This window comes from Symphalangus syndactylus, chromosome 16 (assembly GCF_028878055.3).
Source record: "Symphalangus syndactylus isolate Jambi chromosome 16, NHGRI_mSymSyn1-v2.1_pri, whole genome shotgun sequence".
NCBI classification, from domain to species: domain Eukaryota; kingdom Metazoa; phylum Chordata; class Mammalia; order Primates; family Hylobatidae; genus Symphalangus; species Symphalangus syndactylus.
Genome location: NC_072438.2, coordinates 33,413,887 through 33,428,154, shown reverse-complemented (window position 1 = coordinate 33,428,154; position 14,268 = coordinate 33,413,887). Strand labels below are relative to the sequence as shown.

General features: G+C 47.2%; 1 protein-coding gene, 1 long non-coding RNA gene and 1 pseudogene across 5 annotated transcripts in view; 1 reads left to right on the top strand and 2 right to left on the bottom strand.

Annotated features, from left to right (window-relative positions):
- Window positions 1-3,735: 3,735 nt before the first annotated feature.
- LOC134732793 (small ribosomal subunit protein uS14-like) lies at window positions 3,736-5,962 on the bottom strand (annotated as a pseudogene).
- Window positions 4,102-14,268, bottom strand: part of SLC34A2 (solute carrier family 34 member 2) — a 31,686-nt gene continuing 21,519 nt past the window's right edge. For all 4 annotated transcript variants that reach the window (XM_063619751.1, XM_063619750.1, XM_055245895.2 and 1 more), the window contains exons 7-13: window positions 13,085-13,280; window positions 12,092-12,187; window positions 11,197-11,317; window positions 9,606-9,773; window positions 8,437-8,553; window positions 8,220-8,344; window positions 4,102-6,690 (exon numbers count right to left, since the gene is read on the bottom strand). In XM_063619751.1, coding sequence (XP_063475821.1) covers window positions 6,079-6,690; window positions 8,220-8,344; window positions 8,437-8,553; window positions 9,606-9,773; window positions 11,197-11,317; window positions 12,092-12,187; window positions 13,085-13,280 — 1,435 coding nt within the window. In that variant the 3' untranslated portion in view covers window positions 4,102-6,078. The remainder of the gene's footprint in view (window positions 6,691-8,219; window positions 8,345-8,436; window positions 8,554-9,605; window positions 9,774-11,196; window positions 11,318-12,091; window positions 12,188-13,084; window positions 13,281-14,268) is intronic.
- LOC134732795 (uncharacterized) lies at window positions 6,600-13,807 on the top strand. Its single transcript, XR_010116331.1, has 2 exons — window positions 6,600-6,713; window positions 13,219-13,807. It is a non-coding gene; the product is annotated as an uncharacterized lncRNA (long non-coding RNA).

Sequence of the window (14,268 nt, the reverse complement as noted above, 5' to 3'; positions counted from 1 at the left end):
GGACCCTCAGCTATGTCCCTGGAAGCTTCTGCATCTCTCTCTATTAAGTGGAAATAAATAACTCCTATTCCTCAGGCTATGATGAGTCAGTGAAGTGATGAATGGAAAATGCCTATGTAGGGCTGGGTGCAGTGGCTCATACCTGTAATCTCAGCACTTTGGGAGGCTGAGGGGGGAAGATTGTTTGGGCCTAGGAGTTGGAGGCTGCAGTGAGCCATGATCATGCCACTACACTCCAGCCTGGGTGACAAGATGGGTACTGACTCTGAAAAAATATATATTTTTTTAAAAAAGAAAATGCCTCCAAAATAATGAGGATTATATAAGAAAAAAGAAAGAAAGAAAATGCCTATTTAGGGAAGTCACCTGCAGTTCCTATTATGATGTCTCTTTGTTTGTTTGTTTTTTATTTTATGAGACAGAGTCTTGCTCTGTTGCCCAGGCTGGAGTGCAGTGGCGATCTTGACTCACTGCAACCTCTGCTTCCCAAGCTCACACAATCCTCGTGCCTCAGCCTCCTGAGTAGCTGAGATTACAGGTGTGCACCACCATGCCTGGCTAATTTTTGTATTTTTAGTAGAGATGAGGTTTCTCCGTGTTAGTCAGGCTGGTCTTGAACTCCTCAAGTGATCCGCCTGCCTTGGCCTCCCAGAATGTTGGGATTACAGGCATAAGCCACGGTGCTCGACCTTACTAGGATGTTAGAGCAGGACCTTCAACCCCCTAGAGCATCCACAGTTGTCACATCTGGGCCTCCATGGCATCTGATTGTCAAGTCTGGGAGGAGAAACAAAGCATGCTGAGCTCCGGAGCTTGCCCACCCATGTGTCAGCTGGGAAACCTCAGGACAGGCTCCATTCTCATGGGAAAGGCCTGTAGATTCACCTCTGCCTGAGCCTGGGTAAGAAAATTGGTTTAATTCAAAGGTAAAGTGTTAGTAAGCTCTCCTGTCCCCACCTCCTGGCAATTCTAAATGCCACATCTTACAATTAGCTTCCTTAATAAATAATAAAATGAATATTTTCATCTCCATCATTCTGTCCTGTGTGTCTTATTTTTCAATTGATTCTAAATTCTGTAAGGTGGCCAGGCGTGGTGGCTCACACCTGTAATCCCAGCACTTTGGGAGGCTGAGGCAGGTGAATCACTTGAGGTCAGGAGTTTGAGACCAGCCTAGCCAACATGGTGAAACCCCGTGTCTACTAAAAATACAAAAAAAAAAAAAAAAAAAAAATAGCCAGGTGTGGTGGTGTGCGCCTGTAATCCCAGCTGCTTGGGAGGCCGAGGTATGAGAATCACTGGAACCTGGGAGGTGGAGGTTACAGTGAGCTGAGGTGGCACCACTGTACTCCAATAGAGCAAGGCTCAGCCTCAAAAAATAAAAAAATAAATAAAAAATAAATAAATAAATAAATAAATTCTGTAAGGGAAGAAAAGGATGGTATTTACTGACTTCCTAAGACTCCAATGAAGTGAAAAATGCAAAACTACAATCTCAGCACCAACAGGCAGGTTCCAGAGCCCCTTTGGGTCCCAGGTAATTAACCTGAGCCAAATGAGAAGGTATAATTTTACTTCATGGCAACATAATTTATGCTGTCCTCACAGGCCGCCACACAGACATATGTGATCTTCAACCTAGACAAATAATAGTGTAAAAAATCCTTTTAAGGCTGGGCACAGTAGCTCACACCTGTAATCCCAGAAATTTGGGAGGCCGAGGCAGGTGGATCACTTGAGGTCAGGAGTTCGAGACCAGCCTGGCCAACATGGTGAAACCCCGTCTCTACCAAAAATACAAAAATTAGCCACCCATGGTGGTGGGCAACTGCAGTCCCAGCTACTTGGGAGGCTGAGGCAGGAGAATCACTTGAACCCAGGAGGTGGAGGTTGCAGTGAGCCGAGATCATGCCACTGCACTCCAGCCTGGGTGATAGAGCAAGACTCTGACTCAAAACAAAAACAAAACCCTTTTATAATAACACTCACCACTGCCATTGGTTGGGACTAGGAAGTGAGTTTACAGAGCAACGATTTGTTTTGGAAATGCTGAGTGGTCCTTGACTCCTGTCCCATGGCTGCAGAGCCCAGTCAGTGGACTGCTCCCAGGCCACATGACATTTATTCAGCTCATCCTAATAATCCCAGGCCAGTCCTGGCCTCGGTTTCTTGGGTTGATAGCAGCCTTCTTGACTTGGCATGTCACTTTGGAAATACTCAGAGGAAGAAAAATGCAAACAAGCGTGGGAAGTGTATCTTGTACATCTGCCATGCATGTTCATCCCCTATATTTTGAGGCAGAGCCATATGCCAAGCACTTACAGTAAACCCACCCTGGCTAAATATTTACATACATTGCTTCATTTTCATAATCACAGGAAGCCAAGTGTTACTGTCCCATATTCCAGATGAGGAAGTTGCTATTGAGACAGTAAATGACAGAGCTACGAGTGGAACCCAGCAATCTGAGTGATTCCAAATTCACTGTGCTCTGCAATATGGATTCAGCCCTCAGCATAGCTGGCCTACAAAAAGGTGTGACCAGCTTAGTCCTACAAATGTTTCTTAAAGTCAACTCTCTCTTAACAAGTTATTTATTTATTTAAGAGTTTAGCTCTTTTTGTCCAGGTTGGAGTGCAGTGGCACGATCTTGGCTCACTGCAACCTCCGCCTCCTGGGTTCGAGTGTTTCTCCTGTCTCAGCCTCCCTAGTAGCTGGGACTACAGGCGCCCACCACCATGCCCGGCTAATTTTTTGTATTTTTAGTAGAGACAGGGTTTCACTGTGTTAACCAGGATGGTCTGGATCTCCTGACCTTGTGATCCACCTGCCTCAGCCTCCCTCCCAAAGTGCTGGGATTATAGGCATGAGCCACCACACCCAACCAAGATGTTATTATTTTGACTAGCACAGTGGTTGGCAGAACGCACAGCACTGAAAGGCCATACTTTCCATTCAAACCAGAACTTTCTTTGAATGCAGCAAAAAGGTAATGGCACTCCAAGGAAACAAGCAAGGCACAACTAAGAAACCCTACCATGTCTTTTCTCACTTAGGCTGAAAAACCCTCATATGGAAAGGGTGGCCCATTGCTCTTTTTCCTTTCAGTTCTTCCTTACTCATCAGGAAGACAGAGAACGTTGGCAGAATTTGCACAAAAAGTGAAATCAGGCTAGGCGGGGTGGCTCACGCCTGTAATCCCAGTACTTTGGGAGGCCGAGGAAGGTGGATCACTTGAGGTCAGGAGTTCCAGACCAGACTGGCCAACATAGTGAAACCCCGTCTCTACTAAAAATACGAAAATTATCTGGGTGTGGTGGCATGCGTCTGTAATCCCAGCTACTTGGGAGGCTGAGGCAGGAGAATCGCTTGAATCTTGGAGGCAGAGGTTGCAGTGAGCAGAAATCATACCGCTGCACTCTAGCCTGGGCGACAGAGCGAGACAATGTCTCAAAAAAAAAAGTAGTGAAATCAAAACAATTTAGTTTTGTGCAATGCTTTCACTGTTCTCGTAGGAATAAAATACATGTGTGAGCTACACACAAAAGCTATGTCATGTCAATGATTCTACAGACGAGTTAATAGGCCTTATGTTTGTGTTTGAAATTGGCATTGCACAATATAAAATGACACTTTTCCCCAGGTTTTTGAACAAGAGGCTCCACAAATTATGCAGCTGGAGGGTCAGATGGTAAGTGGTGGGTAGTGACGTTCAGTGAAGGAAGAGACCTCACATTTTTTGTTTCGTTTTGTTTTTTCAAATGTTTATTTTATGTACAAAGAACTATCATGGTTTTTCATTGAGTAGATGCCTTGGATAATCCTTTGAAGGAAGATCATTTAGTCCAACTTAATGAAACCGATATCCTTCGCGTACTGACGGAAACACTGGCGGCACATATTGAGGCCGTGTTTCCGGATCAGACCGTGACGGTTTGAACAGACGCGACAAGAGCGAGAATTTTTGCGGGTGGCTCCAGTACAGCTGCTGGTGACCCATCTTGCTCTCAGCAGTGCAACGAGGTAAAAGGAGACCTCACATTTTTATAAAACAGATCCAAGGAGGTCCCTATTTCCCTGTAATTAAAAACAACACACTCCTTTTGGGTTTGATGATTTTATTTCTCCCTTCCCACAACCAGTAAAAAAAAAAAAAATTACAGTCAGGCCTGGTGGTGGCTCACGCCTGTAATCTCAGCACTTTGGGAGGCTGAGGTGGGCGGACTGCTTGAGCTCAGGAGTTTGAGACCAGCCTGAGCAACACAGCGAGACCTGATCTCAAAATTATTATACAATCAATGCAAGTACAAAGATTCAATTTTTAAAAATCACCAGAGTACAAAGATGGCCACAGCCCCTGCCGGGGTTTAACTTACATATATACAGAGTGGGCAGGGCAGGCATGGCCACAGAGGTGGTATTACAAAATATACAAAGTGGTTTCTTTCTTTACATTTCATAGAAGAACCTTGCCTCATTTACAAATGAGAGCACTAGAAGCACAAATCACGCAGACCATTTACTACATAACTTATGAAAAATGCTGTACAGGGGTGTGACTATAAATATAGAGTACTCGGCTCTGATTGGGAATTGATATCTACAAGGGGGAGGGTCAGGGGAGGACTGTCTGATATCCTGACCTGCTGTGATGGTGGAGAAGCTGGGATGGGGGAGGCCCCAGTCTTGCCGCACGGCTACACCCACTCCTTTCCTAGATAAGACTGGAGCTCACTGGCCGGGAAGAACTGGGATGGCTGAGGGTGGGGCAGGGGCAGTGGTGTAATTAGGCAGGAGGCTGTGGAAGGCACAGAGAAGGCATCTAGGATGAGAAGGAGCACACCCATGCACACACGTGTGCTCGACTGTACTCAATGATCCCAGTTCACTGGGCAGTCCAGTTGGGTACAGCTTTCCCCAAAAATCTGGAGCTTTGCAGGCATGGAGAGAGGACAGCTAATCAAAGCCCATCTACGGGAAAATGGAAAAACGTTTGGAAAGAGATTCCAATGGGTCGGTGCGTGGAAAGAAGGAAGATAACCCAGGAAGTCATCTTGCACAGCAAGTAAGGAGGCAGAGAGGGGTGGAGAGCTATTCCAGGCGCAGATACTCCCTGGGATTCAAGGTGGCAGCATGCAGGCTAGGAGCCTGGAGAACTTGCACGTTTTATTTCAAAAGATCCAACAGGGAGGGTTTTTGTTATCTGACCAGGAGAGGAGCATTATTTAGCCTCAATGCTTTTTAATTTGGCTTTAGTTTGCTAAATTAAGAACCTGGGGCCCTTTTGGCAGAATGCTATGCTACCCATTCCTCACTTTCTTCTCCTCCATCTGCCACACTCTATCTCTTAGGAAGACAAGAGCAGCAGGTGAGCACGTGTATCCAGCCTGAACTCTGTAGTTCAGGCGTGGCTCCCATCCCCGAAGCATGAGGACAAGGAAACTGCAAGTGAACTGTCTGGACTAGCATACCTGTCCACATGAGGAAGCCCTGATGGGGAATCTGGGGGGCACAAGAAGTGGGATAGGCCCACACCTTGTGGTCTGCAGTTTCCAAACAATGACACTATGTCCCCTGACCCGGGCTGATCTGGGGCAAGGAGGCCATGGAGCTGCTGCTCTTGGTTTTCAGACTTTGGTTTAAAAAAAGGGAGAGGCCTGAGCTTGATAGTCATAGAGAGTACACTTCCGCATCTTGGAGAGCCTCTCATACATTCCTTCCCTGGGCCTTTTCTTTCTGAAGATGGTTTTTGAGTCTGAAAATAGGTTCTACTGACCAAGCCAGCTAGGAGCAGTATTAGACATCCATCCAGCCAGGTTCATTCTCTAATTCTCCTTAGGTACTGTCCTGTGCCTTCCTGGAGTAAAAGACTACTGAGTGACCAGGGGTTGGAATCAAAGTGCCCTGCAGGCCTATCCACCAAGCCAAAGGGAATCGAGTTAGGTAGGACTGCATCAATTTCATTCGCTAATGGGGAACAAATCTCCTGGAGGTGGTGAAAGGGTGCAGAAGTGGGAGGGAGGAGAGCATGCAAAACTCAAGGACCATCCTCCCACCCCTGACAATCTGGGCCGCCCCCTACAAGGCCGTGCACTCGGTCTTTGAGTCGGGAGCATGGGCCTCACCCTGAGCCTCTCTGCTAATGGTTATGTTATCAAAGGTCTCAGCAGCCCTGACAGGGACACCCTGCCCCTCCTGCGCCTCCTCCAAGTCCTCGCAGCACTTGCTGCAGCGGCAGCACTTGGGGCAGCCACACAGCAAGCAGCACACGCGGCAGCACACGCGGCAGCAGCAGCAGCGCATCTGGAAGAAGCTGGTGAACTTGGAGACGACGGCATCCCAGGGCTTCAGCGAGTGCATCCACAGCGGCAGGAAGTTCCAGTTCTGGAGTTTCTTGGGCAGGACGCGTGGGCAGCGGGACTGCAGGAGTCGGAGGCACAGTACCAGGATGATGATGAAGACGACGGGAACCCCGACACCAACCAGCACCGGCCAGCCGGCCAGCGAGAGGCCAAACACCGTCAGCGGGATCAGGAAGAAGAAGATGATCAGGTAGAAGACGGCGAACCAGCGATACTTGGCAGAGATGTTGCCCAGCCCCTTGGCCATGCGGATGGGCAGGCGAGTGAACGGGATCGGGTACCACAGTAAGATGCCGGAGATGTTGAAGAAAAAGTGGCACAGGGCGATCTGCAACACAAGAGGTTGGACAGGTGAGGGGCCTGTTGCCCAATGCGGGTGGCAGTAGGGAGGAGGGGGAGGGGGAGGTAAGCTAGCAGGCATCACAGGCAGCACAGTCTCAGGCCTTCCAGGCCTTCTTTGTCTTTATGGCTCAGCCCAGAGGGTACCTGGATTCCATTAGAACCTACTATGTGTCTGGGAGGGCCAGGAGCACTCAACTGTGCATTATCTCAATCCTCAAAAAACACTCTACAGAGTGGCAACCATTATTTCTTGACATGAGAAAATGGAGGCTCCTCATGTCCCACAGGTGGGAGATGGAAGAGGTGGAAATTCACATCCTGGGATCCTGGGTGCCTGCCTCCAGAGGTCAGGCACTTGGTCACTTTCCCAAGGTGCCAAGTACCATGCCCAGGCTGTGGACCAGCACTGTCCAATACACTAGCCGCATGTCCACACTGAGATGTGCTTTAAGTATGAAATACACACTAGATTTCAAAGACTCTCAATTTTTGACAGACGGATGACATATTAAAGTGATAATGGTTTAAATCAAATACATTATTGAAGAATGAATCAGCCTGTTTCTACTTTTAAAAATATATCTACCAAAAAATTTTAGGATGACATATGCGGTTAATTTATATTATATGCTTGAATTTCTATTTCTGTTTGCACAGATGGCTTTGCCTCATCAGATCTTTATAATAATCCTAATGAGATAGGGGTTATGTCCTCCATCTTTCAGATGAGGGAATTGACGCTCAGGTTAGAACACTTGCCAAAGGTCACTTGGTATTTAAATGGTGAGATAAGAATTCAAATCCCAGGCTGGGTGCAGTGGCTCACACCTGTAATCCCAGCACTTTGGGAGGCCAAGGCAAGTGCATCATGAGGTCTGGAGTTCAAGACCAGCCTGGCCAACATAGTGAAACCCCGTCTCTACTAAAAATACAAAAAATTAGCCAGGTGTGGTGGCAGGTGCCTGTAATCCCAGCTACTTGGGAGGCTGAGGCAGGAGAATCACTTGAACCTGGGAGACGGAGGTTGCAGTGAGTGGAGATCATGTCACTACACTCTAGCCTGGGCAACAGTGCGAGACTCTGTCTCAAAAAAATAAAATTAAATTAAAATAAATAAATAAATAAATTCAAATCCCAAAGGTCTTGCACAAAGTAACCTAGATGGTCCATGCCAAGGAGTTCTCCTAATTGTAAAGTTCCCCATAGGAGGCATTGAGGAGATGGGAGGTGGTGTCCATGCTTCCTAAGTACCTTTTCCGCATCTATATCAAGGGGCCACCCCACTTTTGCTGAAACAACCACCAGTTATGGGGTCTTACTGCCTCTCTCAGGACTGATAGTTTTGATTGTTCTCATATCAAGGTCCTGAAAACTTTACCCATGGCTTCCCCTCCACATATTAGTTCCATCTTTTGGATAGCACAGAGAAAAGCCTGGCTCTTGTTAGAGACCAGTTTGCAAAACCATGGGTGGTCCCACCCCCAGGGCCCCTGTCCCCGTGCCTCGAGTCCTGACCTGGATTGAACTCCTCAATGCATTGCCAGGGCTGGCTAAGGCAGCCAGGATGGCGGTGGTGGTGGTGCCGATGTTGGAGCCCAGCGTGAGTGGATAAGCCCTCTCAATGGTTATCACACCGATTCCTGGGAGGAACACAAAACACAAACACATCAGCCCCATGGGGTGACAGGAAATGGCAGTGGTGGCCAGAGGGAGAAGCCAGGGAGTAACTCACCAATCAGGGGGGTCAAGGCTGAGGTGAACACAGAGCTGCTCTGTACAATGAAGGTCATGCCTGCCCCGACGAGGATAGCCAGGTAGCCAGTCAACCACGCAAAGGGAAAGGGGAAATCTGGAAGACAGAAGGGAGAGATGTCACGGCCTCTCTGGGGAAGGTACGGGCTGGAGGCCTGGGGCAGGGGTTGGGCTTAGGGGTGAGGTTGTACAGGCACCTCCTCATCCCATATATGGTCTCAGATTACAGAGTAGAGTTTTAGAATCCAGTTTCATTCCCCATTGTATTTTGCTCCGCATATTCAGATGGAAAAACCAGGGATGCAGGTAAGTGTTATGAAAACAAAAACACAGATTCCCTGGAGGTCAGGTTAGAAAGAGTGAACCCACACAAGTAACCACTCTCCTTCCAGAAAGTGCTGACAGCATGCTTCCTCCCCTGCCCTGGTCTCCCGTCAGCAACCACATTCGACCTTCAACCTTCATTTCCGCCTTAAGAAGCATCAAGAAAACGCAGCAGCTTGGAACATGCCTACCAACTGAGTCCCCCACCCAACTAGCACCGGATCAGGCCCTGCATTTCCCAGAAGCACACAGAGTTGCTCTGTTCCCCCAAGACAACCTGGAGTGGGGGGCGAATTTTCTTGGCTATATTTCACTGAGCTTTCATAGAGTGATGTCATTGGCTTAGCAAGCTCTCATTGGCCAGGACACCCTACTTGGCAGGAAATCCTCTTGGCCAGCAGTCTCATTGGCCACCTCTAGATGCTGATGTATTTATGCATCACATTTCCTTCACAAGAGTGAAGGGAGGTGGGGGCGAGGGCGGACACCTGGGGTCCTTTTTCTAAGGGGTCTTGACAGAGCCAGTAAAGCCCTGAGCATACAGGAAACCTGCTAGGAAGGAAGGCCTGACTCACAGCTCTCTACATATGAACTCCTTCTCAGGACCTTGACAACATGCAATGGAAGCTTGGGCCTGCTCCCTAGACCCCACCCAGGACGCCAAGAACCATTTCCAGGTGAATGACATCCTCACTTCTGCTGCTGATCCAATCTGAGAGAGAAACTCCATGCAGAGGCCGTTGCTAGATGGGAATCTAAAGGACTCCCCCACACCCCATGCAGCAACCATCCCTAAAGGCCTACAAGTGAGGGCAGTGTACCTACCAGTGTTGATGGTCTTCTTGATGACAGTGGCGACCTGCCCCTTGAGCAGAGAGCCCAGGATCTTGACAATCATGATCAGGCAACCACAGAGGACCAGCAGGGAGAGTATGAGCAAGATGGTGCCCACAGCAAGATCCGGGAGGTGGAAATTCACAAAGAAATGCTGGCCTAAAAAGACCACAAAGAACCTTGTCAGGAGGGCATGGAGCCACCACGGCTACAGATTGTTATTTATTCCCCCAGATCCTGTCTTTCCTACAAACAGATTCCTGGTTGTTAGTTAACAGATGGCAGCCCCAAATCAAGACAGCCCTTCTCAGCCTCCTTCGCAGCAAGGGGCACCACTGAGACTATGTCATAATCAGTGGGATCGCATGAGGCGGGAAGATGAAGTGATGGCTTTAAAAATCACACAACTATTCAGGGGCAGACTAAGCCCAGTTCTGTCTCTAAAGACCATGCGTCGATGGTCTAATTTTTTTTTACTAATGATAAGTATGCTTTGAGGGATTTGATGGGCAAGTCAAAGTAAGGGGCATTGCTAATTATAAAGCCCCTTCTGCATCCCCCAGATAATCCTAGCAAAACATGGTTATATGAATGAATGTATAGTGCCTAGAATGTGGGAGGTGATAAGTTAACCTGATTCTTTGGGGTAATCATACCTAGAGTATTAAGGTATACTCTTCAGAATTAATGTGGTGGGAGGGTGAGAAGAGAGAAGCAGAGATATACAAAAGTATATGTAAGGAGTAATTAGAACAACGAAGGATGGCTGTGTTGGAAAAAACATTACAGCTTCTTAATAATCAGAGCATCATGCAAGCTCACTGCCTGTTCAAGAGCTACAGCCCCAGTGCCCTGAAATGGGGCCTGCTGTACAGTAGGGACTAATTGAGTGAATACATCTGTTCTATGTGGGTCCCACATCTTCCTTCAAATCAGGTTGTCATCTCCCTAAAGTTATTTTATTTTGAGACAGACTATCTTCCTGTTGCCCAGGCTGGAGTGTAGTGGTGCAATCTTGGCTCACTGCAACTTCTGCCTCCTGGGGTTCAAACGATTCTCGTGCCTCAGTCTCCCAAGTAGCTGGAATTATAGGCTTGAGCTACCATGCCTAATTTTTTTGTATTATTTTTAGTAGAAATGGGGTTTCACCATGTTGGCCAGGCTGGTCTCGAACTCCTGGCCTCAAGTGATCAGCCCATCTCGGCCTCCACAAAGTGCTCGGATTATAGCCATGAGACACCATGCCTGGCCCCTAGAGTTATTGACTAAAGGAGTCTGAACAAAGCATGTAGAGGGAGCCCTCTAGAATCTGTTGAGCTTTTCTGAGGTGGTGTGGAGCTGGCAAAGGAAACGGACTTCAAGTTCCAGTTCTGCCCTTGCTGTGGGACCTCAGGCCTGTCACCTCAGTTCCTAAGCCATAGTTCCTTCTGCTGTGAAAAGCATGTTGCTCACTGCTTGATGCAGGGCAGGTACTTGGTGACTCCTACTGTCCTTTCCTTCACTTACTGGGACTTAACACGGATAAATATGTCACCCCCAGAAAACACCTGTCATAGTGGCCAATCCACTGAGCTCCACTCACATTTGGCGATGTTCTCCTTGTAGGTCACATTCTTCATGGTCCAGGTTTGGATGCCATCCGTCCAACAGAGGGAAGGGGAGGTGCAGTTAGCAGTCGAGGGAACAGTGACATTCATCTGGGTCTGGATGACAAACATGACAAAAGCCCACAACACTGGCTTTTAGTGGGGAATGGGAGGCAATGGCGGGGGTGGGAATGAACGGGTGCAGACACCACCCATGGTGCATGCAGTGTGGCCCCAACAGAACAGTTCTTTTCTCTTGAAGACTTATTTCTCACCTTTATTAGAAATCTCTTAGAATAACTGAGGACAACTGAAATCAGCCTTCACCATTTAAAAACATCTAGTTTGTTTATTTTAGTCTCCAGTCTTTAGCACTCCACAAAAAAAAATACATGTACACCCCAGAAGCAAGGGCAAGCCACAACCCAGGTGCAAAGCAGGCTGGGTAGGTTCCTGACAGAGGGCAAGAATGCTCTGGGCCCGAGCAGGGGGAATACTCTGGAAGAGTCTGGAAAGTAAGAGAGAGGACACTTGCTGCCAACACCCATAGGGCGTGCTGGACTATTTCCACAAGTCCCTCCAAAAATGAGAACAGAGCGGCAGGCAGAGTTAAGCCTTCTCCAAGAGGCATGGAAATAACAAACCAGAAATAATGTATCCCTGGGATGGGGCAAAAGGGAGTCTGTCTGTCTGTCCTACTGTTTAGCTGCATTCGGCATTCATTCAGGGACTTGTTTTCTAAAGGCATTCACTGGTCACTTTTGATTTTTCAGGGACTTCCAATATTTCTTTCCCCTGACTTTCTATTTACCTTCCTTGAAGGCAAGATTTAGCTTCATGTTCAGATGCAAAGGTTCACTCCCCACCCCGGGAATATTCTTGGAAACGTACCTTGTTGGTAAAAGTTTTGCACCAAATCTTGACAAGACTCTTGTTTTTCGCGGTTTCATCGTTTATTGCAATTTGGCTGATAACTTTTTTATCCAGCTGTGGAAACAGTAGACAGGAGACCATCAGCATATCCTCAGAACCGATTTAGGACACAAACCCAGGGGGGTTGCAGGGAGAGGGGCTCTAAGGAGATAAATGTGACTGTGAGCCCCCAGAAAGGCAAAGTGGGACTCACTCTATCTGCAGAGGCACCGATATCTAGGGAGCAGACAGTAGGTATTTTCTGGATGACTGAATGGCCAAGAAAACCCGTGAGAGTGAAAACACAAGGTTCTAGCAAGGACCCAGGGCGAAGGGGCTGAGACGGCTCTAGGCAGGAAAGGGTAGATCATACTTTATCAAGTCCACTGGGGTTGAGGACAGCAGTGGGAACAAAGTGGCCCCAAGTGTCCAGTCTTAAGAAGCACCTCCACCCCAATAAAGGTGGCATGTCATGGAAGTCAAAGTAACCATCAAGGTCAGTCACTCTGTCAGGTGGCCCTAAAGTTCTGCCTCCCTTGGCCTTTTCCACAGGCAGCTACAGAGTAGTGTTTATTCATCTATTTATTTTTTAAAAACAGTCTCACTTTGTCACCCAGGCTGGAGTGCAATGGCACAATTCTCAGCTCACTGCAGCCTTGACTTCCCGGGGTTCAAGCGATCCTCCTTTCTCAGCCCCCCACATAGCTGGGACTACAGGTGCACGCCACCATGCCCAGCTAATGTTTTGTATTTTAGTAGAGACAGGGTTATGCCATGTTGGCCAGGCTTGTCTCAGATTCCTGACCTCAAGCCATCCACCTGCCTCGGCCTCCCAAAGTGCTGGGAAAACAAGGGTGAACCACCGTGCCAGGCCCAGAATAGTGTTGTAGACACTCTGTATCTGTCAGCTTAGGTAGGGGATGTTGTGGGTAGGAAGTTTGTCTCTTTCTGTATCCGAAGGAGCCAAGTTACCTGGACAATGAGCTTTGTGAAGGGCTTAGTGATGACTTTCAGAAGATCTGGGGCATCTTCTCCACTCTTGAAGTGGAAGCTGTCCACTATAAGCTGGGTTATGATCTCGAGGTAATGGGTGGCCGCCTCCACAGGCAAAAGCACCAACACGGAGAGCCAGTTGAAGAAGTCATGGACGGTGGCTCCTGCAAAAGCTCTATGGGAGGGAAACCCCGACAGCCAGATTAGTCACTAAGCAAGTGGGCACCATGTGAGGTGGGTCATTACCTGTATCATCTGCCACCCTGTGCTAGGTGTCACCTATGGAAGTGTGCACATGTATACAATCTCATTTTTGTTCTCTCATAGCGATCCCCAAAGTGGCTGGTATCTATATTCCCATTGGCCAGATGAGGAAGCTGCGGGCCAGCAAGCATGTTACGGCTGGAATAATTAGCTCAGCAATCACTGTTTTGAAGAATTGCATCAGGGCACTTTTGTATCATGTATATTGAAGGCTACCTTCTTTTGGAAAGGTGGGGACCAGTATGAAGGCAATCAAAGCCCTCTATGCTGGAGTTTTCAATTGTTTCAAACACATAGAAATTATAAATCCCCAAAGCGATGGGCACCTCAAATACCCTGATTTGATCACTACACATTCTATGAATGTAACAAAATATCACGTGTATCCCAGAAAGGTGTAAAAATATTTTGTATCAATAAAAAAATTTAACTTAGAAAGACCTCTATAAAAGTGAATTCTTAAACTTTTTTTTTTAAGTTCTTGAAAGTGATGAAACATGAATAGTTTCCACAGGAAACAAAGCTAAAATATTTTGCATCCACCTGAGGAGGTTCAAAGATTCCTCCTCGATTCCATCTTATCTCCAGATTTAAAAAACTCTGTTCTGGATTTTTTTTGTCTTCAATGAAACAGCTTACCTTTTAAAAAAAAAACTGAAAAAAAAAAATAAACTAGCTAGAAGTGGCTGAGAAACACTTAATTTTCACATTAACCTTTTTGAAAGAAGTTTCCAGCATTCTACCTGCTCTAGTTTCAGAGTTTATGCATATGCAGAAACTACGTTTTGTTTTTTATTAACTTGTAAGTGAAGAACAAAGAAAAGGTGGCATGGGTTGAGCTGACCGAAAGTGGAAGTTTTAATAAGTTATAATTATGACCAAACAAAACAGTATTTATT